The 26,599-nt window shown below is 42.1% G+C and overlaps 1 protein-coding gene across 1 annotated transcript in view; it reads left to right on the top strand.

Moving 5' to 3' along the window:
- PAPPA (pappalysin 1) overlaps nucleotides 1–26,599 on the top strand; it is a 219,355-nt gene that overhangs the window by 93,916 nt on the left and 98,840 nt on the right. Inside the window, exons 8-9 of the mRNA XM_039866768.1 lie at nucleotides 4,222–4,350; nucleotides 9,327–9,418. Coding sequence (XP_039722702.1) covers nucleotides 4,222–4,350; nucleotides 9,327–9,418 — 221 coding nt within the window. The remainder of the gene's footprint in view (nucleotides 1–4,221; nucleotides 4,351–9,326; nucleotides 9,419–26,599) is intronic.

The raw sequence follows: 26,599 nt of genomic DNA, 5'->3' as shown, positions 1-26,599 counted from the left end.
ATTATACTTTCATATTTCTCATTTTATCTTTACATTGGTTAGAGACAAAGATCATATATTATTAAGAGGTAGAAAAACAGAGCCAAAGAAGTGAAGCAACATACCTACAGATTTTAGATGGGTTTTAATTGACCTACCATGTTAACTACACACCAGCACCTTAAGAAATAGTAATTTGTGCCAAAAGCTAAGTCATAGGGTGTTTAGTCTCCTTATGTGTGTGTGTGTGTGTGTGTGTGTGTGTGTGTGTACAATCTGTACTTTACAATCTGTAACTAAATTTTACAATAAGATCACACTTAAATTTGATACAGATTACCATTAATATGACATTTTTGGGGAGGAATACTGAAAAATCATACCTGTTAAGAATGCCAATATTTTTGTTTCTAATTTGCCAGAAATGCGAACCGAAGGCAGATATGTCATTTGAGATATTTGTGAAAGACTAACAGCTAAACGTTAAAAACATTTTTTAAGTCATACAAAGGATGCACAAAACGACTCCTCAAAAACAGCCAAACGATCTCATCATATTTAAACACTGCAACTTAAGTTTATTACCTAAAAACATGAAATTAATCTGAGATGTAGTTTGAAGAATGGATGATTAAATACTAATGGAGGTTGGGTTTGTTGTTTTTTTCTTTTTTAATTTAAAATGGCATCCAGAATTTTATGAAGGAAATCAGAAGTGGTGAAACAATCATGCTTCAAATGAAGTGGTAAAATTTTAGTTACAAACAAAGAGTAAGTAGGAAGTTTTTTCAGCTGGGTAGCATGCTGACCGCTTCATTAAGTGAGAAGATTTTGAACCTGAGAGTGGCTTTGTATCGAACAGTATCCTCATGGAGTTAGCAGGACTGGAAAAGAGAGATACAAGAGGCAGGTGGGCAAGACAGAGACTGCTTCAGCCATCAAGTTTGAGATGCTGGAGGCAGCGGGGATGCAGAGGGAACAATGTGGAAGCTTTTGGGTGGGAAGAACTGACAGGGTTTAGGGTCTGCCTGGATGTGGGAGGCACGGAAGGAGAAGGAGCTCGAGTGACAGTGTGAGACTTTCCAGATGGTGTTAGGAGCAGCTGAAAGGAACAACTTGAAATAAATGTCCTACTTTTAGACCAACCATGAAATAGGTCCTAACCTTCAGCAAAGCCTTCAGAAGCCACTAGCCTGTCCTGAGGGAATTCTGTCCTACCTAGGTTCTTAAGAGCTCTTGTTTAGCCTGCATTTTAACTTGAACTTGAAGAATATGTAGTTTTATCACAAAAATCCTTCAGTGGAAAAACATAATCTTTTTAATAACAGTTGTACCCTATTACCCCTTCCCTACCTTTTTATGAAGGGAGTGACTTGGACTTCTATTTTCCTATCTGATAACTTGGGCTAACAACCCCTACTTCATAGAGCTGTTGTCAGGCTTTCCTGAGAGAATGATACATGAGCCACGCACACATGGTTGGGAAAAGGAAAGTTATTCAGGTTTGTCTACCAATCAGATGTGTGCTATGTGATGCTAGTGGGTAAGAGGGAAGACAGTGGGTGGAAGTTATTGAGAGACAGATTTTGCCCCAGGGTAAAGACAAAACGTATGGGATCCAGAATTTCCAGAAGTTGGAATAGCTACCTGGAGAGAGGGCAAGCCGCAAGCACTGAGGCTGTTCTAGCCAAATGATGCAGTAGAAAAGAGAATTTCTGTCAAGCTATGACATACATAATAGGTGGTGGCCCAATCCTCATGAGTTTACCCAATCCAGGTTCCATGTTGTTATCTACTCCATTCCTTCTAGTAAAAAGAGTATAGCGTAACTCCAGTGAATGAGAGTGTTGATAATTAAACATTAATAGTAATAGATTAATATTTATTAACTATTTATCATAGGTTTTATGTATGCTCTCAGATTCAAGCTACAGGAAAATGTTGTGAGGCCAGGTTTATGACTAATTTGAAATAGGCTCAGGGCAGTAAAACACCTGCCTATGACTTCTCAGCTAGTAAGTGATGCAGTCAGAATAGAAACATGTGTTTGCTTGCCACAAAGTTGTGTTTATTGAGAAGGAAGAGGAGAACGAGGGGAAGAAGGAGAGCAAAGCAGGGTGGAGGAAGAAAACATTCATAAATTTTATTAGCGAACCTTAAATATTATCAACCATAAATGGTTTATGACACATACCACCAATAAAAAACATAATGTAGAGAAGTAGTTTTCATACTCATGCATTTTCACAGAAGTACTCCATCTGCTTCAGACAGTGAGCATATGCCCCCAGTGGCCTAGGATGTAGCCTGAAGAAAATTTCTTCTTTTATTCCATAACATGGCCATATTTGTTTAATATAAAACATGCTTCCATATTTTAGAGCAAAATGAATGTACTATATAGAATTCCTGCCTCTTTATCTTGTGCCTTCATGTATCCCTTAGGGGAAAAAAATCTTTCCCCCACCATATTCCAGTTTTAGAAGCACCACCAGAAAAAAGTATACATTCATTATTAGTCTAGAGGTGGATAAAATATCAAATAAACTTAAAAAAGGAAAAAGGAAGGAAGAAAAGAAGGAAAGGCATGAGGGAAGGAGGAAAAGAGAAAGAAATAATGTAATTATATTAAGAAATTAGTGTTTCAGAAGTCTACAAGGCAAGTTATTCATACATTCATCCATACAATATCTCAGAATTTGTATGCCTTTAACCCACCTAGTCTAACAGAGCACTGATGGAATCCACAGGGACTTCTGGTCTACCCTCATTATTATTGTCTGCTCCAGCACCACTCAAATTCTTATGGGTCATAAGCCCCACATTCTCAGGAAGGCTGTGTTCCTCACCAGAGTCCTTCAGTTCTCATAAGCTCTAGCTCATTGATGTGTTGAGAGTCAGAAGACATTGTCTGTCTGTTGCCCCTGCACCTGGTATCTTATTGGCCTTATCCAAACAGCCCCAGCCTTGACAACAGCCGAAACAATGGATAGGCAGGAGAACTTGAGATTTTTTGACATCGTCCTTTTGTTACAAAATCCCCCCCTCCAACTCTGGAATCTGATAGGAATTCTCTTCGTTATCATTTTATGTTTTTTTTTCCCACGACACTTTTCTTAATCATTAAAGAGGAAATAGAAGAATAACATCTTCCTTTGAAAATGGTCAAACAAGAAGTGGGGATGGTGATTTGGTCATGTGGAATTGACATACATTTGTCCGTGCCTTGGAGGATAGTTGGCAGTAGCCAGGTTTGTGTTATGGTGGGATGAACTCAGGCAGGGAGCTGAAAGGGGGTGAGGGAGGGAGGCAATCTGGTGTAAAGAAGTCACAACAAGCATTGAATTAGAAGGTCTTGAGAGCAGAAGAGAGATGCAGTCTAGGCCGACGAAATCTGGCAGGAACCAGTGCCTAGAATGGCCATTTTGAGACAAGATCCCCTTTGCAAGAGATGAGATTATTAAAACAGGCTCAAGCTAGAGATTAGCAAAACAGAATGCAAGATGTCATCTAATAGCATACGATTGTAAGCAAGATGCTTAACCTCTCTATGCCTCAGATTCATCATGTGTAAAATAAACATGAACATACTGGTACTCATATAAGGTTGTTTTGATTCTCAAATGAGAAAGTACGTGAAAAGTGCTTAGCCCTGGGCCTGACATTTGGTTAATGGATGTTGCTATTATTATTTCAGTCAAGAGTGAGAGACATAGGGAAGAACAAGTGGAGGTGGGGGGCAGAGAACTACTGGATGTGCAGCATAAGGAAAGGGCTTGCTCATGTGCAATGCGGTCTCCGCTCAGGTCTTAAAATGAGGGGAAAAGATCAAACAACGCCCACAGAATCCATCCTGGTATTTACCTACCTCTCTGTCTTTGCTTATCCCATTTATATTTTTCTGGATGGCATTCACCCAAACACCTTTGTATTGGGCCACATACCATCTGATTCTTACCCACCAAGGTTATTGTCAAGGTTAAATTAACAATAAAAAATACCTAGTAATAGTCATGGTCAGCTGTCAATTGATGCTAGTTATTATTGTTGTACATTTTAGTGTAGTCCATCATGTGTAGGAAAGTACCTTAACCTCCGTAGACAGTAAAAATTACTGGATAACCAAATGTGCATGTGATTTCAAAAATAAGCAAGACTGATAGAATGTACTGAAGGGGATCAATTTTGTCTGCCCCCAGCATTCTATCTGTATAGCTAATAACTCTTCTTTATATTTTCCAGGGACCTAAATCTTGGCAGTATGTACCAGTACCGGGTCATCACCATTTCAGGAAACGAAGAGAGTGAGCCATCACCTGCTGCCATATACATCCATGGAAGTGGGTACTGTGGTGATGGCATTATCCAGAAGTAAGTAGATCTAACTAAAGAAAAGGGAGGGAGTGATGCTAATTAGGCTGAGAGGTGATCAGGGTGTTGAGTAGAACTGCTTATTGGGATACTCTTCCCGTGTGAGCTGTGAGTTAACAGCAATCTCCAGCTGTCTACCAGTTTGTCTGCAAGCAGTTTGCTGGGCTCAGAAGAAAAGCGATGCTTCTTTTTTGAACCTATACATTTCTCGAGTATGTAATACAGTATATGATTTTGACAGAGCAACCGTAATGCACTTACTACCAGCATGCTCTTTTTCTTAGTTGATTGTGTGTCCACAAGGATTCTAGCAGTCTTTTTCTTCCCAGCCCACATTCAGTGAACAGGTCACAGTGCATCTAAGTCAAAACACTTTTACATTTTTTGCTAGTTACCATATATGTTAAATAAATTTTATATATGTTAAAATTGCATATTTATTTATTTCTGTTTTATCTTGTTATATCAACAATTTACAAAATGGGTCAGAGGCTCATAAAAATAGCAAAATATCTTAACTCACTATAATGTTGAAACCATAAACAATAAACAGTACTCCAGAGTGAATATTGAATGTGAATATAAGTACAAGGAAGCAAATTAATCAGTAAGTGTAAAGATTCCACACGAGCAGCCAAAAAGGAAAAGTGTGATTAGAAAATATATAGCTGTGTGTCTAAAAAATGGATCTAATTGGCTCATCAGTCCATTCTTCGCCTTGTCCACAAGGCAAGATGTTATGCAACCACAAAATAGGGGAAAGAAACCATCAAGAGTTTCACATTGTTTAAAAAAAGAAGTAAACCTTTGAGTTTTTTCATCTAGAATAAGCACAAAAATGTTCTGGCACAAAATCAAATAGTTTCAGCCTTAGATGTGAAGAAGAGACCAAAAATCATTCACAATTAAGTTCCTTATTGCTAAAATCATGTTCCTTATCACTAATGCAGTTGCAAGTCACACTATTCTTAAGAGACTTTTAAAACTATTGGCAAATTTAATGATAAACATTATGTGCAGAGATGGCAAAACAAATCAAGCTATTGGCAAAATTCCTTCATTAAATGGCACTGTTGGGTGTCACATAATATCTGTGCAACGTACAATTGCAATGACTCTGTGGGGGGAGGGGCACCGTAAAAAGAATTTATTTCACAGCTGAATGAAACCACTGATGTGCAGAACATGAATCAGCTAATAGGTGTAGTACATATATGAAGGAGAAGTGCTAGATGACTATTCCTTTCAGTTCATGATTGACACTAGTGCTGGAGGGGAAGAGCAATTTAATTTGGTGCTGATGATTTTGTCATATGTAGTGTAAACTGGAAACCTGCATCAAGATGAAAGGACCAGCTAGGAGCACAAAGATGACACAGTTATGCTAGTGAAGAGTTTGCACATGAATACCAGTCCACACAGATATCAGTTATTGGCCAGCAGTTTACTTTCTATGACTTAGCATTTAAGGGAATCATGAATGATGCAAATATGATCTGATGAGGGCCAGTAAATTACTTTTCAACTTTCTGTGCAAAAAGATCATAGTGTGTACAAGATTCTGCTCTCTCTCGTGCCTGTGCGATCTCTCTCTCTCTCGATCTCACTCGCGCACGTGCACACACACACACACACACACTGAAGTATACCGGCTATTACAAGAAAAGTACTAATTCAAGTTTTTGAATAAGGAATGACATGTAAAACAAAAACAAAAACAAAAAATACAAAAAAAAATATTGGAACTGATAAGGCCAGTAATGATTATTTGCATGATTTCAAGTGGCTTGCTGAAGTGGTATCTCTCAGGGATATAGATATTCATGTCTTAAAGGTCCTATCAGCTATGCTTCCAAAGCTTAATTGTCAAGATTTTAATATCGAGATAATACAAGGATTTTTAAGTGTTGGATTGAGGTGCAAACCACCCGATTGCAAAGAATTTGACTCCTCAAGCATGGAAGATAAAGCTCCTCGCTGGTCAGAGGGTGAAATCGATGGTGTGCTGTTGGGTGTTTTTAAGCTCCACATTCAAATGTGACAACTAAACATGAAGACAGAGTTTCTGATGCTTCATGTAACAAAATTGGGGAAAGGAAGAGAGCAACTTCCAGCTTTTGATGCAGATGTTGTCTGGTGGCACGCTGAGCAACTGAGCAAGGCAGTCTCCAGGGAAAGTGCCCCATCATTTGTGGGTCCAAGATGGAGCAGCGTATACAGAATATCCAGGAAACACTTGTGGTCATTGCTGACAACCCATAATTGTGATCTGGGATTTTATAATTTAGCACAAAGAATAAAAAAGGAAACTCGCTAGATGTGGAACCTGATCTGTAGCCCGGTCTATCCATTTTGGGGCCAGATATAGATGCACTGGTGAAACACTGCCGACCATGACCATGTCGTTCTCCTTGCTGATCTAAAACTTTATTATTATTCATTTAAAGAATATCCTTAATTTAATTTTTTAGTGTTTTTACCCAGAATTGGTATCCTGCAGAGACATCAAATACTTAAGTTACCAGCAGTTACCAAATAACTGTTGACATGCTTTATAGAAACTGAATGCAGCTTATGAATGGTTCCCTAAGCAAAAACAGACAAACATAAAAACATCCAAAACCAAAACAGAAAAACACAACTTTGAAGAAAAGGAGGGATGGTATCTTAGTTAATTGGATTTTTCATGGGATGATACATGCTAATTTGCTATATATACATAAGGGAATTTACAAAGAAATGCAGATTGACCCAACACTCAGTGAGGTCCTCAGTGGATGAAAACACTGGATGGATGTTATGATGATGATGACAATATTCATAAATGTCATCTCCTTGTGTTCTCCCAACAGCCTTTATGCGATAAGTGCTATTATATTACTTTAAAAAGAGACAACTAACACAAAGACTGGAGTGGTCTTCTCAAGCTCACACATCCAGTGAGGAGCAGAACCAAGATGTGAACCCAGGGCTCAGGTTCTTCCCTGAATCCCCCATTGCCTGACTGTGTGACTGACAGCTGTGCAAAGCTACCAAGTAAAGGAGTAGCTGCATGCTATCTGCCATGTCCCAGTCACGATGCTAGGCATTGGGGTGCTAGGGTGACAGAGACATGGTCCCTGCCTTTGGCATCTTCAGGCTTGGTGTAGGAGGGTCTCAAGTAACAGGAAAGGGTAGTCAATTTGACAAGTGCTATGATAGATGGAGCCCAGTGTCTTTGGACACAGATAAGATGGCCTCACTTTAGCCTGGGAGGTCAAAGAAGGTTTCTCAGAACCTCTCTGTCTAATGATAGATCTGTCGTGCTTAAAAGATATTTGTGGTGACTCTAATGTTTGGCTTAAACCAATAGAACATACTGTTTGGGTGGTGAGGGAAGGAGGGTTAGAAGTGTTCTTTGTGGTTTAGGGAACCCAGCCCAGGTTAAAAAAAAAAAAAATCTCTCCCCAGATAACCCCCATGGAATAGCTAAGAAGCACAAGGCCATCACCAGTGTCCAACGTGTGAGATTTACTGGCAGAGATTGGAATGTGGGCCTGATTTGGAATTTGGACTTCTTTGCTCATGGAGAGAATTTGGGTGGCTCTTCAGAGATCAATGCAGTGTCCTAGCCATCTTTAGGATGGATGGATTGCAAGGCACCATCCTGCTACTCTGACACCTCCTAAAAGCAACAAACATTTCCCAGTGTTAATTGCCCTGGGTGAAAGGAAAAGTCTGAGGCCTCTTCCATTCTGTGACAGATCCCAGCTGGTCTCTAGGGAGGGAGGGACAGCTGCCACACACTTTGCAAAGACCTCCCAGGACAAAGTGGGAATGGGAACCATGATTCCCTGAGCATCTACTATGTGTCACACTCGGTGCCAGTCACTCTAAGTTACATTTATTTCATTCTTGTACCTGCTCTAAGGAGTAGGTATAATTATCTCTATTTTAAACTGTGAGTAAACTGAGAATCAACATCTAAAATAGCACTGTCCAATGGATTTTTCTGCAATGGTGGACATATATTCTGTACTGTCAAGTACGGTAGCCACTCGTTACATCCAACAACTGAGGACTTGACATGTGGCTACTGTAGCTGAGAAACAGAATTTTAAATTATTGTTAATTGATTTAAATTTTCAAAAACAGAAAGATCAGACAAAGAGATCAAGTGATTTGCCAGGGATCACACAGGTAGTTTGGAACAGGGGGATCAAAAGTTTTATTTTTCTAAAAGGATGGGAATTTTCCAGAAAGTGGCAATTCATCCAGTCATTCAGCTTTTATCCTCATTGATTGTTTCTCACTTTCTGCCCATCCTAACCTCTGCAGAATCATCCTTAGGTGATGAAAATCATTCCTTAAAAAAAAAAAAAGAGAGAGAGAGAAAGAGAGGAGGCATTTTTATTTCCTGGAAGTATAGTCCTACAGGCCTAGGAATTCTTAAAGCTGTGAAATGGCACAACCAATAGAGAAGGCAAAACTTTTTGGTACAAGACCAAACCTGAGCATGTGAATGGAAAAAATCTTGACTTTTAAGGGCGTTGGAAAAGTAGGGAGGGGGTTGAGATGGGGCATAGTGAAGAAAGGCATTTATGTTTTAGAAAACTTCAAAGTTTCTCTTAAATCTACCATTTTAAAATGGCAGTGACATTTATCCAGACACAGTGAAACTAGATATGTTCATTCATTTGTGCACTCATTCATCCATTTCTTCTTCCTATCTGACTTGCTAAGTTAACCAAGATCTCAGAGAATGAGTTTGAAGCAGAAATTCTACTTTGTTATTAGAAACACTAAATGAGGCAACTGTAATAGAATCTTATAAATTTACACCTTTTCAGCATCTCATTTTGAAGATGAAAAAACAGAGACTCACAAAGGGAAAGGGACTTGCCCGAGGCCTCACGGAAAATTCATGGCGAGGGAGGGATGGTCTCATGTGCAGCTGTGGTTCTGAAGCCGATGTGACACATTTCTCTGTTCTGCAGAAGCGAAGGTGAGGAATGTGATGACATGAATAAACTCAATGGTGACGGCTGCTCCCTTTTCTGCAAACAGGAAGTTTCCTTCAATTGCATTGGTAAGTCCTCGTCATTTCCCTGAGTCTGTCTGGAGAAGTGGACAATGAGTAATAGTTGGCCAATTGTAATAACAGCAGTCATTATGACTAAATGATGATTGATTCCTTCATATTACGCATATGTGTTGAGTGCCTCTCATGGGCCAGGCACTGTTTTAGGCAGCAGGGAATATAGCAGTGGAAACAAACAAAGGGCATGTGTCCTTGCCCTCATGGAGCTTATGTTCCAGATGACAGTGATGACTTTTTGATCTAACTTTACCATATTTACATTATTGCTCTTCCTTAGGGCAGTTGTTCAGGATGGTTATTGTATAGATTTTTAAGGCTTTTATTCTTACTTTAGAGATGAGAAAAATCAAAAGCCAGAGAAATTGTAAACCTTGCCCAGAGTTGCATAGGATAGAAGTGATCGAAGACAGAACTAGGACTTTAACCTCATTTTGCCTGATTCTCAAGCATGTACTCAGTTCCTTTTGCTAAACACTGTCCCACCAGTATCCAGGGGCCACCGTGGTCCCCTCTGCACACTCACAACCTTGGGCAGTCTCTCCGACTTAAGGAAGGAGGAATAGCAGAACAGCCTGTGTTTAGAAAGCAAATGTCCTTTTCCCACCTTTACCGAGTCAGTTGGGAAATTTGTTTGCCTCCGCCTTCTCTCGGAGTCTGGCTGATCTTGTTGTTTCAGCCCCGCTTGGGAGGCCCTGGCCAGCCTGGGGCTGGTAAACAGACAGGGGTTGAGGGGCAGGGATGGAATTTTGAGCTGGCCCAGATGAGATCATACTTCCTTTAAGATGCAAATCGATACCTGAAGATCAAAGGTCCCCGGGCTAATCCCCTGGGCTCGAGGTGAAAACTAATCACAATTCATTTGCAAGTACAAAAGACAGAGGTGCTCTATCTGAAGAGGGAAGGCAGCTACAGAGGGAATGAAAACACTGGTGGGAAGATTTCTCACTGAAAGGCAATTTTCTAGGGCTAAAGGGGAGGAAATGTCATCAGGTCTTCACATTTGCAGTGCATTACGGGGGCACGTTTAGACCTTCTCCCGGTAAATGGTGAGCTCCGTGCCGTCTTTATCATGTATCATTTACCTTTCATTATCCTTAACACACATTTATTGAGCACCTACTCTCTTCCTGGCACCAAGTAAGGTCTGAGCAACACAATAGAGGTGTCCAGCAACGGTTTGTGAATAGAAGAAAGGAAGACGTGGAGGGAGTAAGGACAGGAGTTTCTAGGCAGGGCCTTGGGAGTTTTTAAATGGCAGAAGGTTTTTTTTATTTTCGGTGTGTGTGTTGTTGTTTTGGTTTGGTTTGGTTTGGTTTGGTTGTTTGTCTCTCCTCTGTTGATTTCTGTTTGGTCCGTAATAAAAGCTTGATGGTGTGGTGGAAAGAGAATTGGACTATAAAATTAAGAAATCCAGGCTTCGGTTCCAGCTGCACTGAGAACTTGCTGCATAAAGCTGGCCAAGTCACTTCCCTGGCCTGGGACTCAATTTATCTCCTATAAATTGAAAATATTGGGTTAATTAGTCTTTAAGAGCATTACCTGCACTTCTGTTGTATGATTTCCAAGGTGTGTTACCATTTCTCATAATTGTAGCTCAACTTGAACCAAACCCTCACCTTTGCTGTCATCCTTATGACACCCAACATGACTCTCAGATCATGCTGAAAAATAGCTACCTGTTTTATTTGTACTAAGGTGGCATGTGACTTTAAGTGCTTCGTAAAGAAAGTGGGATGTGGTAAAGGTAGGATATGGTACCCCAAAAGAGATATTTGGGTCCTGACATCCATGTTCTTTGTGGCTTTAGCATTGTGCAGCAGTAAACAAAAATAATGTAGCTCCTTTCAGGTAGAAGCTCACTGTCCATGGAACAGGTATGCAAACTCCTGAGCTCACTGTGGTAAGCTGCATGCAAAAAGATAGCTCTTGGTCTTGTGGAGCTTAAGGGATGAATGAGGAACATACTGCTACAGCACAATTCATGGAATACATTAACGGAATGGCTTGCAAAACCATCAGTGGTGTGGATGGTGTCCAGGGAGAGTCCTCGGTTACCCCTGTATGGGGAATGTGTCTTGTGTTAGAGGTAGGACCTCAGCGATAGTTCCCACCCTCCCTCGCCATTTAGAATTTCATTATAGAGACTCACAGACACACAGGGCACTCCAGGAAGAAAGGGGTCTGTCCAGAGATCCCAGATCCTAGGAGCTGTATTCCAAGGACAAACACTCCATGGCTTTGAGTCCAGAAAACCATCCTCCTCTAAGAAACACAGCTAAGGAACAGACATGAATCTTTGTCTCCCCAAAGATCCAGCTTTAATGAGTCAGAGAAATGCGATGGGAATGTGGGAGGCTTTGCTGAGGTGGACAGTGTTCTCATTACTACATTTGTCAAGACAGTCGTCAAGATAGTGGCTGAGAGAACAGGCTTGAGTGAGACTAACTTGTGTTCATAATACGGTCTAGACATGTGACCTTGGCTAAGCTTCAGTGTTCTCATCCGGAAAATGGTAAAAGTCCTGAGACTCAACTGTGGAAGTTATTTACCAATATTTTTGGATACTCACTATCTACATTGTCTCCCTAGATTTAGAAAAGAACTTTCCTTGTTATAATAACAATGAAGCAGAGCCCAAACCCCACATGGAAGTTGAAAACTCAGGCATCTCCTTCTCTCAGTCCACCTTGTAGCTGGGTATGAGAACAAGACCTACACTGTCCCCTTGACTCTCAGGTAGACACACCAACCCACGACTCTGAATCAGAAGACTTAGGGACCCTGCAGGAACCATTTTGATATAGATGGTGGGAGTGCCCACAATCCTTGCATTTCCAAAGTACCAGTGACAGCATCTAGCATTAGTACTAAAGGGATGACACACAGCAACAGCTCTGAGATGCTTTCACAGAACCAGTCACAGGGCCCAATCTTGAGCTTGGAATTGGACTTCCGAGCATGCCAGCTTGGCTTTCCAACCCTCCCAAAGCGTCTTCCATACGTTTCCAATATTCTTTAAATATTATTTGTTTGTTTGCTTGTTTTGCTTAAGTTCGCCAAAGTTGGTTTCTGTTGATTGTCACTTAGAATCCTGACTGAAAATTGTTGTCATAAGATACTATGCGGTTTAGCCCCATTCTTAGCAAGTTGGATGCGCTTAATGCACATTAACTATTACTTTTCTCGTGTGTGTGGGGGGGATGGGGGCTGTGGATGTGTGGGTATGTGTGTGTGTGCGTATGCAGGGGTAAGTATCAGCGACAACCACCATTTTGGGGCACCCACTAGGTGATATGCCTTGTGTCATTCACCTTTGTTTAATGTGAGTCTGTGTGAGGTCTCATATCCAGAGATGGTAAATGACAGATCTGATACCTACAGTGATGTCGTGACTTACCCAAAGTCACACAGCTCATAGAGGTGTGACCCCACCTCCAAAGTAAGCCCGTATCTGAATTTCCTCCCTTCCTTCCTTCCTTCCTTCCTTCCTTCCTTCCTTCCTTCCTTCCTTCCTTTTCTTCTTTCTTATTTTTTTGTCACTGACCATTTAGTAAGGCTAATGTTTTCTCTGGGTTTGGTAACACCAGTGTGAGGGTGGGTGACAGATTTATGGTGGCACTCCCATTCACTTTTCAGAAGCCCACACATCCGGAAGTATTCCCAAGGTGCCAATGTGTTATTATGCAATAGCCTGGGACTTCCCTTTCCCACTTTCCCACCCCCAGGGCCCTTATCCCTACCCACCCCCCAGCACATAATAAGTTGCTCTTTAAAAGGAACACCACCCACAAGATCTCTTAGGCAATGCATACTGCATTTCCCCCCCAGCAAATGTGGAAATTATCATCTTGTCGCCACCACCTTCTTAAAATGTAACATATATACCAGATCTGGGGTTTCGGATAAAAATGTGGTGTATCAGTAAACTGATATCCCCCCCCACCCCACCCCCCCACAACAGGCGCAGGCTGGGCATTGTTCAAGCAGCTTTGGTCCTGGGGAACACAAAGCGCGCGCACTAAGGTCATATAAACTTCTGTAGTTAGACTTTTGCTGATGTCACAACTGAAGGAGGAGGAAGAGTATGCGTGGTCCAAGTGGGTTAGACAAAATGCGAAGCATCACTGAAAGGGGTTATAGTTAGTAATATATCTTGAGCCAGTGCTGGAAATGTGCTACTTTCTGCGATGATATTTAGCCCATTACAGGAGATGTGATGGTGGAGGACTCTTCGTGTTCTGTTTGCATTTACTATCCTGTGTCCTGCAGGATAGCTCAGTCCAGGTCCCAATGTAGACTTGGAAGCCTGGGTGGCCGCTTAGCATCTTAGAGCCTCAGTTTCTTCCTTTGTGAAATGAGAGTGATTGGGCCGAGGGCTCTCACGCTTCTCTCCCCGGTCTGACCCAGGAGTCCTTCGTTTGTCAAACATCTATTTAAAGGCTTTAGGGTTTCAAATTCTGCTTGGTGCTGATTCGTAGTCAGGAAAACAAAGAGACCACCACGTTGTCTTTCCCAGGCGTACACACACTCCCCGTGTGTCTCTTTTTCACGCTCCCTCCTCACTCCTCTCTTCTCCCCTGTTCCCTGCCATTAGTATTACTTTGTCTCTGGTCCTCACACAGCATCTCCAGCCCTGTCCTAGAGCCAAGGCCAATAACTCAATTATCTGTGGGGCAGATAAGAGGGAGGAGGAGGAGGGAGTAATTTTCCTCCCCACCAGTCACTGGGAAGGGGAGGATCACCCCACTTTGTGGCCCCTCTGTCAGGCCGCCCTGGCCTGCTCTGAGCCAAGGCGAGAAAGGAAAAAAAAAGATGAATTGCCATGTCTTCTTGGTGGATGTTCTAATGAGACTTTAGGACAACAAAATGATGAAAAAAAGAAACAGCCTCTGGTGGGGGGAGGGGAGGGAGATGGGGGGCGAAAGAAGGGGCTCTGCTGGGAGTTGTGTTATTGTTATTTTTCTTCCTAACTACTTGAAATCATAATAGATGACCCATCTCTCACCTTACAAAGAAATTGAAATTTAAAAAACAAAACAAAGCTCCTCCTAGTTGTATGTATTCCTTCAGACCTCCCTCTGTGGAAGACTGGTGACTTTCACCAAAATGCCTTCTTGAAATAAAGCTTCCCTTAGATTTAAGACAGGCCTTTTAAATAAGAGAAGAGAAACGTTAGTGGTGGGCATGGTAGTGATGAGGGCATCATGGTGATGACCCATCAGCTAGGATGGGTGGCGTGATTAGCACTGGCGTAATGACACATGGCATAATGATTAATTATGGATTCACGTGGATGTGGGCATTCACCCATGATGGATTCTGGGTGAAAGCCTGACCCAAACACTTTTTATCTGTGCCTCCATTTTCTCATCAGTAAAATGGGTTAGTAACAGTCCCTACCTCTTTCTGTTGGTGTGAGAATGAAATGGGGTTATATAGGTAAAGCGATTTAAAACAGCGGCACCTGTTTTAAGTGTCACATGTGTGTTCGCTACTGCTGCTATTGTTGTTGTTATTAATATCATTAATTAAGAAGTTGTATCAGTCCTCCCAGGAACCATACAAGATAAATAACATCATTATCAGTTTTGTAGAGGAAAGAAACTAAGGTTCAGAGAGGTTAAATAACTTGCTCAAGGTCACATAGCAAGAAATAGAGGTAGTATTCACAGTGCCTAAGGAGAGTCTGTACACTTGACCATGAAGTTAGTTCATTTATTAGGCACGTAATAAATGCATTAGCACAATACATATCACCCTGTATCAGCCTCTGTGCTAAGAATCTTTTTTTTTTTCAAATAATTTCATTCATCTGCCTAGCAACTGTATTTAATCAGAATAATAACACCCATTTTGCTGATGAGGAAACTGAGGCACTGAGCAAGCGATTAAGTGAATTGCCCTAAGTAATACAGCCAGATAACTTCAGATCCCATCAGCCTGCCTCTAAAGACCATGCTAGTATCTAGGGAAAGCCCCCCCAAAAGCAGAGAGCCCCTCTTTCCCACTATTTCTGCGTTGGTGCCATTAACTCACAGCAGAAAATGAAAGTGGGTAAATATGTCCTTCCTGTGCCTTTTTCACAAGTCGTGAACACAACAGTTTTCAGTTATTATCACCCTGTAAATGTTCCACTGCATAAAGCCCGTGCCTCTGTCTGAAGGCCCTTCTGTGTCTTGGGCTGTATTTTCATTTTTAACAGCTCACCCTCCTTTGACAGTAGCCATATATTGTTTTTTGCTTAAGAGGACTTTGACACTTAATCCCGTTGTCATGGGAGTGTGTTGGAGACAGAGGAGCCTGAGTTCACATGTCTGTTGGTTGTGTCATCTCGAGTGTCTCCCTTCCTCTCTCTGAGTCTCGATCTCTCCTTCTGGGAAAGGGACATATATTTTTAACATCTGCACCTCGTGTTCCATTTAGAGAAAAATGGAAATATTGGCTATAGAGTGTTTAGCACAATGCATGGAAGTTAGTGAACACTCATGAATGCTACTTAATGCCCCTTCATCTCTCCTTTCTCACTTATCAATTCAATTGTGAGTGATGTAAAGGCCACCAGTCCATCTATGGCAAAAACCGGTCCTAAACTGGATCCCGCCATTAAAATGTGGTGGTACCTGAGGCAAAGTGACTGAACCCCCTTGATCTCAGTTTCCCCAATTATAAAGTGATGGGCGTGAGGCAGATGAGCTTTCAGGGCCCTTTCAGCTCTGACTTCTAGAATTTAAATCCCAGATCATTATTGTTTTTAAACTGTGCATTTTAAAAGAAATGAGGGCTTGGGGAGGAGAAAGGAATTCCTTTAACCCAAAGGGTCAAAGGGGGTCACTGAGGGGACAAAGAGGCAGGAAAAGGAGGCGATGGGGCGGAAGGCTTCCATGCAGGGCAAGACCAAAGATCTGAAGTCCTCCACTGGGGAGGTCTGATGGATGCATTCAAACACCCTTGAGTCAGCACGGGTTAGGATCAAGCCTGCCATCCAGCCTCAGACCGTGGCTTACCACCTCTTTGGAAACCCTGGAGGCCTATCCCACAGAGAGGCTGGGCTGGAATGAAAAGAAACAGGTCAGCCTCTGACGCCAGAAGGGAGCAATTCTAGCCCTCAGCCCAGGCCGGCTTCCTGACTCTCAGGGAGGGGTCGGGCTTGGAAGGACTGGAGCTTGCCTGAATTCGAGGAATCAGGACCAAACTTTGATGTGCGCCTTTGAAAAGGCAGCCCCAGTGTAAGGCAGGTGAATCCGGGTAGCCAAGAACAAGGGCTTCTTTGTGGCATTTAAAGTGACCAGAACCTGCCTGCTCATGCATGTGCCTCATTGTGCATTCGTGTAGTCATGACCGAGGTAGTCATGACTGAGGGGGCCAGGTGTCAGGTGTCTTCTCCTAGCTCCTGGCTCTCTGCTCTTTCTTGGGGGCCATGTTGGGTTGGAAGAGACATTTAATATTCATGAGTGTGATCTCTACTTGAAGGGAGTGCCCTGGGGGAAATTGAAATATTAAGCAAGTGAGGAACGTAGACCTAATTGTATCTTTCTTCTTCTAATATGCTTAAAATAAAATGATGGATAGGCAGTCAGGATGGTGTGAAAACCCCACTGCTCCAGCCTGCAGCTCCGTGCTCTAATATATGCCATCAGAACTAGGCAGAAGATGGTGCACATCGGCTGTTGGGTCATGTCACGTCATCTATTCACACATTTATCGATGCCTGCTGTGTGCCGAGCACTGTGCTAGCTTCAGGGAAAACAGCAGTGAACAAGGGATGCCAGAGAGGCTAGAAAAATGACACTAATAATTATTTAAAAGCAATTGTTGAGAATGCCAGTACGTGGAAATACTGGGAGGTATATAAGTGAAGGACCCCTTTACACTGAGGGGTCAGGAAAGGCCTCCTTGAAGACGTGACATTTAACCTGAGACTGGAAGACTGAATAGGAAGTGGACAAATTAGGAAGATGTGGAGCAGGGGGATCGAGTGAGGACTGCAAGAAATTCCTGGAGGCAGGAAAGAGCTTTTGAAGAGGTCAGAGAAAGTCAGCACGACCAGATGGTAGTGAAGGAGGAAGAGAGAGGAGGCTGGAGCCTTACAGGCTTTAATTCTTCAGGTCCTGGAAGACCGCGGTGAGGCCATTGCTTATAGCACGAAAGGGGAAGATGACTTCTACGTGTGCATTCTGCACTAGGCACCGTGGGCAAGTGCATGTTTGAATAGATCAGGGGTCATATACCATGGCCAAACCCCACCTGCTGCCTGTTTGGGTAGATAAAGTTTGACTGAAACACAACTCTGCCCCCTTGGTTGTGATATTTGCCACTACAAAGATGGTTGAGTAGTTTACAAGAGAGACTTTGTATGGCCCCCACAATGCCAAAATATTTACTGTCTGGCACTGCACGGAGAAAGTTGCTAACCAAATGTTGGCATAAAGGGATGAGTATCTATCTAGGTGGGTGAAAAATTATCCAGTTAAGGAGAGATTAAGGCAGATGAGAGATAGTGAGGAGAGACTATCACCTCATCCCTCTCCTTCCTGGGCCTACAGCAGCATAGTCGTGATTGCGTTGACTCCCCACATTTTCCATTTGCACATCAGTTTTCCTCACCCTTGAGGGAATAAGTCATGCTGTCCACTCTGGTGTCCCCAGCATCCAGCTCAAGCCAGGCATTGTCTGGTATATAGAACCAAATGACGCTGAGGCAGAAAAAAAATGGTCCTTTGGAGCCCAAGCAGCTTACTCCCGAAAGCGTGGGGCGCGTACCGGATGCCCCCTGGGACGCAGAAGGGAATGCAGTGATGTTTATGGAGAACCTACTGCATCGGCTCATTTCGAGCCCACAGCACCCCTGGCAGTGAGGCATCAGTATCGCCACTTTCCACATGACACCACAGAGCCCCCAAATGTTTAAGTGACTTTTGAGAAAGTGGCTTCCATTCAACAAATATTTATTGAGCTAAGAAAACACCACAAGAGGAAGCGCCTGCAGGGCCCACGAGCTACTTGCCTCTCTTAACCTTGATCATCAGGAGGCTGCAGGAGGTGGGGCTTGTTACTTGCATTTTACACAGGGAGAAACTGAGGCTCAAAGAGATGAAATAACCTGTTCAAAGCAGGTACTTTTTAAGTGGCAGAACTGGGTTTGAGCTAGGACCTGCCTAACTCCAAAACTAGAAGAGCCTGGAAACCTTCTCCAAGATACCAGACAAGCAGGAGCGGGGAAATATGTAAATAAATTCCACCTGCTTCATCTCGTCATCCCAAACAACAGTCATCGTAGTAAAAATAGTTTGTTGTTAATTTCATTAATTTAATGATTATTTTTTTCCTATTAACTCCTGTGATTAATTGCATTGACCCTATGAGATAGTTTAATATTATTATGGCTTTATAAGTAAGAAAAAAGCACAGAGATGTTAAGTGATTTACTCAAGGCTCCCAGTAAAAGATTCTGGCTCTGGAAGTCTGGCTCTTAAGCCCTCAGACTGAATTAGTAATTTCTGCTACCTTTTGATCATTAGTTATCTAAAAAAAAAAAAGTGTACGCTCAAGAGCTGAACAGCCTACCAGCACACAGGTAACAAAAAGAAGAAACAACAGACTATTCAAAAGGAGTTTCCACTTAACAAAAAGGTCCCAGGGTCTCTTTAAGAAACACCCTCTGAAGTGTCTGTTTACAGATCATTAACTACTTAACAGAGGGAGAAACTACAAGTGACTTTTTCTTAACTGCTGCTGATTAAGTACCAAGGAGAAATTAAGATAAAGCAAATCTGAAATTATAATATTTTAAGGGACTGAGTTTTCAGTTTTGATTTGCCAGACAGGAAGATAAAATACTCCACCCAGCCCCGTGTCTGCAGCCCTGCTCACAAGCACTAGGGTTGCCTTCTCTGACCTCCATCCACAGGGTCCTGTAGAGACAGCTGGATGCTAATGTGACCAATCGAACATTAGGTTTGTCCATATTAAGCACCTGCTGTATACTTAAAGCTCTGTGCTAGGCAGGATGCAGATGGGTGTGACAAACAGCCACAGGAATCCTTCATTGAAGGACTTCAGAGGACAGTGGTCATTAGGATATGCATGGATTGGGGTGAGGGGACACCCAGAGGAGTGGGAAAGCCTCTGGTGGGGGCTAGGTAAGTCTGAGCCAGCTTCTTGAACAGCTGGACTCAGTAAAACCAGGTTCAGTGCTCTGCTGCTATAAAAGTCCAGAATGAGGGTTGTTCTGGGGTAAACTAGTCCCTAAGAAAGCTACTTACGGAAGTTGCAAGGTAGATGGGTGGGTAAGTGTGATTCTGTAGCAAGTAGTGGTTTCTTGGCAGAAGCATGACGTGCCAGGAGCAGTGTTTTAAGATCAACCTTCCCCGCAGCGGGATGTTCTTCAAGGACCCGCAAAGTACTCTTGGCAAACTGACCTGAAGAGAAGTCAGTGTGATTTTGGCTTTCAACATCAGTCAGGAACGCAGCCCAAATTATCCATAAGATTGAACTAAAGTTTTCAACCACCATTGGCAGGACCGTGAAAAGTCCTGGCTGGAGCTGGTCCCTCAGTCTAAGAGTCCAAAACCACGCGAAAACCTTGAGTTCGGCAGCAATACCAAGGTCAGGATGGCACGGGCACGAGCCTCTTAAAGCCCTCAACTTTCCCATTAGTCTGTGTGTCTTTTGCCAAGAGAACTTCTAAATGGAGTGAGTGAGAGGCCATTGACCTGACTCAGGTGCTCAGGGGGCCCCTGAACACCTTTTTCCATCTTAGAAACAGGAGTGATGTTTTTTTACTTCATGATATCGTCTTTCATTCATTTATGGATTTATTCATCCCGTGTTTATTGAGTTCCTTTGTGTCAGGTCCATGCTAGGCACCGAGGCTGCCCAATCTGCTGTGCCTGTGACAGTTCCTGTCCTTCAGAAAGTGACCAATAAATACTGATTATTACGATTATTAAAAATAACAATCTAGCTCTTACAAGTAGAGAATTCCTAGTCCCTGGAAGAGAACAAGCAGAAAGTTGTGAATCGTTACTCGGGAAAGTCTGTTAATAGCATGATTCAATAGACATATTTCAACATTTTTCTCCTCCAACTTGTCTGGCTCTTTCTTGAAGTTCTGAACTCCCAGCACCTCTGAAGTGTTATTTTCTTTCAATTTCCCTTAACTTCTCTGACCATCCCTACGCAGACCTTCTTCTGCCCATTCTTTAAATATTAGCACTCTCCAGAGTTCCACTTCCCACCCGACACTCTGTCCCCGGCTCCGTCATTCAGAACCAAACTCCAAAATCCCCGGCTCCAGTCTGGGCCCTTTCTCTTGCCCTATGGACCTGTGTGTCTCGTAACTGTATGGCTGCCCCACAGGCACACGCACTCAGAGCGTCTAACAGGATGCTTGCCGCCTGTCTCCCCACACAAGCTGCAGCTCCTGTTTTTCTCAGTCTCACCTGGTGGGGCCAACCAGACACTTGGCAAACACCCTTCACTTTTCCCTCTCTGTCATTTTCCCCTTCATGTTGAAAACATTTTCCCTCCCAAATCAGTCCCTCTCCTCTCTCCCTACCTTTATTCTTTTACCTGAGACCCCTGCCCCCACACACCGCTTCCCCACTTCAGCTCCTGCTTGGACTATTGCAAGAGAACTCTGGTGGGTTCCTGGTTCCTGGGAACTTTGCTTGCCCCATCTATACTCCAGTATAGTGTGAGCAAGCGTCCTAAAATACAAATATTATTTTGCCACTCTCCGTTTGAAAGCATCAGTTGGTTCCGCATTGCCCTTGAGATAAATCTAAATTCCTTACTGTGGCATCAAGGCTGGTACGGCCTGATCTGTTCGTATGCAGCTCCAGCATCTTCTGGGCTTTATACCTACTACCCTGCTTCAAGCTTCATTTTATTTGCTCACAGAGTTCCCCAGCCTGGAATTTATCCCCACCAGCTCCTCTAACTCAGAGATTCAGCCCAAGTGTTACCTCCTAAGGGGAAACCTTCTCAGTGCTGGATAAGGCTAGGTTGGCGGGTTCCTGACTCTGTACTCCCACCGCATCTTGTACCTCTGAGCAAAACATTGTGCAGTCAGTAATTTACTTACTTGCCCATCTCACTAGACTCTGAGCTCCTGGTGTGCTGAGACCTGGTTTAATTCATCTGATTCCCAGGATTTAGTTCAGGACATGGCAAATAATTTGTAGCTCAATAAATATAGAATATGAGTGATGGAAGGATATATTTCTAAAGGGGTATTTCTTAAGGATAATGTTCTTAAGTTTTATTTTTCTGGCAACAAAGTGGAGTAGAGCTTTTTTGGTCTTTAGAGTCAGACAAACCTCAGTTCGAACCACAGACTTTGCACCTCTTAGCTGTCATCTCGGACAAGATGTCTCAGTTCGGGCAGCTCACAGTGCTGGTTTCATGCCCAGGCTTCTGAGTTTGGTTGCTTGTGTTCAAATCCCAGTTCTGCCACAAAAGGGGTGGGGGCTGCTTTAGTTTCCACATCTATAAAACAGCAGTATTACTATACCGATACGCCACAGAGCCAGAACACACACAGTAGTATATGCCATTAGCATGCTTGGAGCCTTCTTTTACCTTCCTGTGAAGGAGAGAGGGTGCGAATGTTAACTCTCCTTCTGCCTCAGTACTGACCATGGTCATAACTCTTCGACAAGGTTCAAACATTTTACAGCTTTAGAAGAAGGGGGTGGGGAGAGTAGAACCAGTGCCATTGGTGGTCGCTTAAATCACCGACAGAACTCTGATAACCCAGAATTGAGCTGCTTTTCAAAAGCCGGTCCCAGTCCCAGCTAGCTTCCTTTTGGAAACAGAGGCCAATTAACTTCTAGCTGGAAAGGACTGCAGGTAGGCCACCCCCCAGGCGGAGAAGTCAAAAGGAAGTGGATAACTGTGTAAATAACACTGCTTTAAGGGGCATTTAAACCAATGCTCTTTGTTAAGGAAATTGATGGCTTTGTAAGTACTGCCTCTGAAGGGAGTACTTGAGTTGAAGGCTCTGAGCTCCCCTAGGAAATTCCCTAAGGGACTGTGAGCCTGGAGGCTAGGCCCCATCGTGTTCAATCACTTGCCAACAAAAACTCACTCAGATTCCACTTTTAAAAAATTAAAAAGGTTTAACTAAAACGTAAGTTAGTGAGCCTTTGCAATTTAACTGGCACGAGAGAGCAGAGACAGACTGCTTCCTTCAGGGAAAGGGGATCTCCTGATCAGGGTCTTTTTTCATGGGAGCTGCCATGCTAGACGTTTTCTATACAGCTTCTCATTTCAACCTCCTTAGCGTTTGGGAGGACAGTCATTATTTCACCAACTTGCCGAAGAGGAAACTTGGACTCAGAGATCAAGTGGGATGCTCATCTATACCCAGCTAATTTGTGGAGAGCAAGGATGTGACTGCAGCTCTGTCATACCCTGGAGCCCCCAAGTACCATGAAATTGTAGGACATCTCAGAGAGAATCAGATCAGCTGTCTAATTAGACCCTCTCCCCCACACACACCTCTGTAGCCCCATCCACACAAAAGACATGAATTGGGTAGCGTGGGTAGATGGAAGGGAGTAGATTTGGAAATCAAACTGGTTAGGATTTGATTCTTGATTCTGCAACTTGTGAAACCTTACGTAATGACTTAACCTCTTTAAACATCATTTTCATTGTCTGTTAAATGGAGATAATGAGAGCACCAAATTTGCTGGGTTCTTCTAGAATTAAATGGCATTACATATTTACACAGTGCCTAGCAAGTACCATGTCAACCAATTATTCATTTAGTAAATATGCTTACTACATGGTAGCGATAATTTTAATTGATGAAGTAGATGATGCTATGAGAAGACAGAGAGAAAGAAGGACAACTAGCCTTTGTGGGATGTGTTGCCAGAGAGATTTTCCAGAGGAGTGCCTGCTTAAACTATGGTTAAAGGATGAGTGGAAACTTACTCAGGAGAAGCAGGCTGGGGATTTGGGGGAAGAAATTGCTGCAAAGGTGGAGAGGTAGAGGGAATATGGTATGTTCAGGAAATGGGCACGATTTCAGCCTGCCTGGAACTGAGACTAGAGTGCATTAGCAAAGGCAGACAGGGATCAAATTATTCTTTGTCAGTCATCACCAAGGCTTTTTCAGAAAATGCTGAGTGTATCAGTGTCTTCTGAGCTAATTTCATTTTCAGACCAATTCTAGTTTGTTAGAAGAGTTTTCTGTGGTGTCTCCTCTGAGTCTTCTCTTCCTCAGCTTAAGCATATACATACCTATATAAACATTGTTTAGTGATGATATCTATCTTTGGCCACATTGGTCACCAGGGACCCAGAGTTGGTCTGTCCAGCTCTATCTAAGATCAGAGAGGACCTCTTTGACCTCTGTTCTAGAATCTACAACCAGAAATGCAATCTGCAATCCCATGCTCTTGTTTGGGCAAACACCTTCTCCAGTTGGTGGAAACTAATCTCTGAGTGACGACTAATACTTAGAACTTTTTGCTTTGAACGTGAATAGTTATGCAGACCTTTATCATCTCTGATCAAAATACAGTGGTCTTGATTGATATTTTCAAATGTTCCATGTTAACTCTTGAGATTTAGGACCATTTTTTTTCCTTTCCTTTCCTTTCTTCTTTCTTTACTCTTTCCTGCTTTCTTTCCTTCCTGCCTCCATTTCTCCCTCCCTTTCTTCCTTCTTTTCCCTTCTTATTTCTTTATTGAGAAGAGAGAGATATGCACTGATTTCTGTAAGAACAAAATACAGTTCAACAATACAAATCAAAGAGCATATAGATTCAAATTAACGTGAAATCATCTAAGCACAGAAGAGTAGCCCACCAATTATATAAGGTAAAGAAAACTCACCCGAGTGCCGTCTTACCCATTGACATGGCTTCTGCTTTTTAAAGCATGTAGCATGTTTCACCAACCCGAAGATGGAAGACACTGTAGCTTGAAAACCTCATCCTTTTTGGATTTATCTGAACCTCATTGCAGGAGGACAGTGTTCGTGGTGGGCCACACCAGTCAGGTCTTGGGGTTTGAGGGATCTGTTCTGACACTAGTTTCTTGCATAGGAACCCCTCCAAGAACTCACTACCTGTGATCACCTTAGTCACAACCAACTATGCCAGATTGGGGCAACTGGCTTAGTTTTCATGTGGTGCCATGATTCATCCTCAATTCCTTGGCTACTATTAACACAGCATCCACATAGCATCCACTTGTCCAATTCCTTGGCTGGAATCTCAAAGATATCTCAGCAGACAGATAGGCTGATTGTTTTACTGCATTGGAGAATAGATACGCATATGTGTACATACTGACTTTTATTTGAATGCATTGTTTTTCTTGATACTCACATATATGTATTTCTCACAGACCAATTTCTATTTGACATTTCATATTCTCAATATTTATCAAATAAGCCTTACTTAGCCAACCAAAACTCTTGGCTTGTAATAATTAACTGTGTAACATTCAGCGAGTTACTCAACCTTTCCGAATCTCAGTTGTGATATTTGCAAAATGAAACATGAAGACTAGATAATTTTAAAGACCCTTGCAGTGTTAAACCTTCATTTATTCATTCTTTCAGCAAATATTTTCGGATTGTCTTCTATGTCCTGGAGTAGGAATGCGATAGTGGGCAAAACAGCCTACATTTCTCTTCTCATGGAGCTGCCATTCTGTTTTAGGAAGAATGTGATGATCAAGTCAACTTCTGAAGAAGCAATATAATGTCTTGTAGAAAGTAAAACAGACTAGTGGGGGAGAGAGACACTGTAGTGAAGATAATATGGTTAAAAAAGATCTCACAGAGCAGGTGATGGTGAAGCTGAGACTTAAACAGTGGGTTGAAAAAGCCATTTGATGATTTGGAAGATGAGTTAGTTCTAGATTGTATCTGCGATTTTCAAAATGTGAAAACAACATGTTTGAGTAGTTTCCATATTATTTTACTTCATCATTACACCGATTTCTAAAATGGGTAGGAAAAGTAATTTCATCATATTTTTAATAGACAAAAGGAATGAAACCCAGAATGATGCCATGTGTTGCCCAGTACCAAAGAGTAAGTTAGTAACAGAGTTGGGCTTCAGATTTTGATCTCTGGTCCCTCATTTCATCCGCTTTTCATTATAGTCCTCTGCTCTGTTTTTCAGAATGGTTTCATCTGCACCCCCTCAGTCTTCATTTTACTGAAATCACGTTTCCCCATCTCCAGAGTAAAAAACTGGTTTGATGATTAGAGGAAAAAAAAAATAATCAGGAACCAAATACCTTTTAGAGTGACAATTTTAGGAGCTTATAAACCTACTTGATTTAGCTCTCTTATTCTATAGAAGGAGAAACTGCAGCCCAGAGAGGGAAATGACTTACCTGAAGCCATGGATAGATTAGAGGACATCTCCCCTAGACTCCAGTTCTCTTGACCAAGCTGCTGATTTTGAGACAGGATTCCGTTCTTCATTCTTTTCTTTCTTTTTTTTACCTATTTATATATTTATTTATTTGGAGGTAATGAGATCACATTAAAACCGCCGACACTCTTTTATCATCCTTTTTTTTGTCACTTTTTGCATACTCTCTGCATATGAATGATGCAGATTGTTTTTCTCCATTTATTATTGGCTTATAGTATCCAAGACAAATCTCATTTTGTTATTTCCTGCTCATACTTTTACAGGCCTTGGGTCCTAGGTAGCACTCTTCCTCCTGTCTGTGCTTCGAATGCTTGTCTTATTTTGTGGCCACTATAGAATTCATTGTGGTACTGAATTTTACCCCCTCTTCCATATCATGAGATAACATTGGAAACCAAAAGAGACTCAGCTAAAAATCATTCAGGGCTTTGAACATTCTTTTCTATTGAATGCATTGTCATTTATTAGGATCACTATCTTTGCTTATAATCTTTTTAGGCCATTCAAATAATTATACTAAATTCAAGGTGATGTAAATGTATCTTCAAGTTCCAATTCATAAGACTATCAAATCTCTTTATTAAATTTCAGTCTAGTATGCACCACCTTTTTAATCTAGATAGTCTATTTCTTTGCAGATTTATTTAAGAAAGAAAATAAAACAATATTTAGGGCAGATGATGAAGCACAATGTCTCACGGGAAAAAAAAATGCAATAGTTTAGATAGAATTAGATTCCCCCCCAATGTGTGCTTGG

Source organism: Pteropus medius, unplaced genomic scaffold (assembly GCF_902729225.1).
Source record: "Pteropus medius unplaced genomic scaffold, Ma_sr-lr_union100, whole genome shotgun sequence".
NCBI lineage: Eukaryota > Metazoa > Chordata > Mammalia > Chiroptera > Pteropodidae > Pteropus > Pteropus medius.
This window is presented reverse-complemented; position numbering and strand designations above follow the sequence as displayed.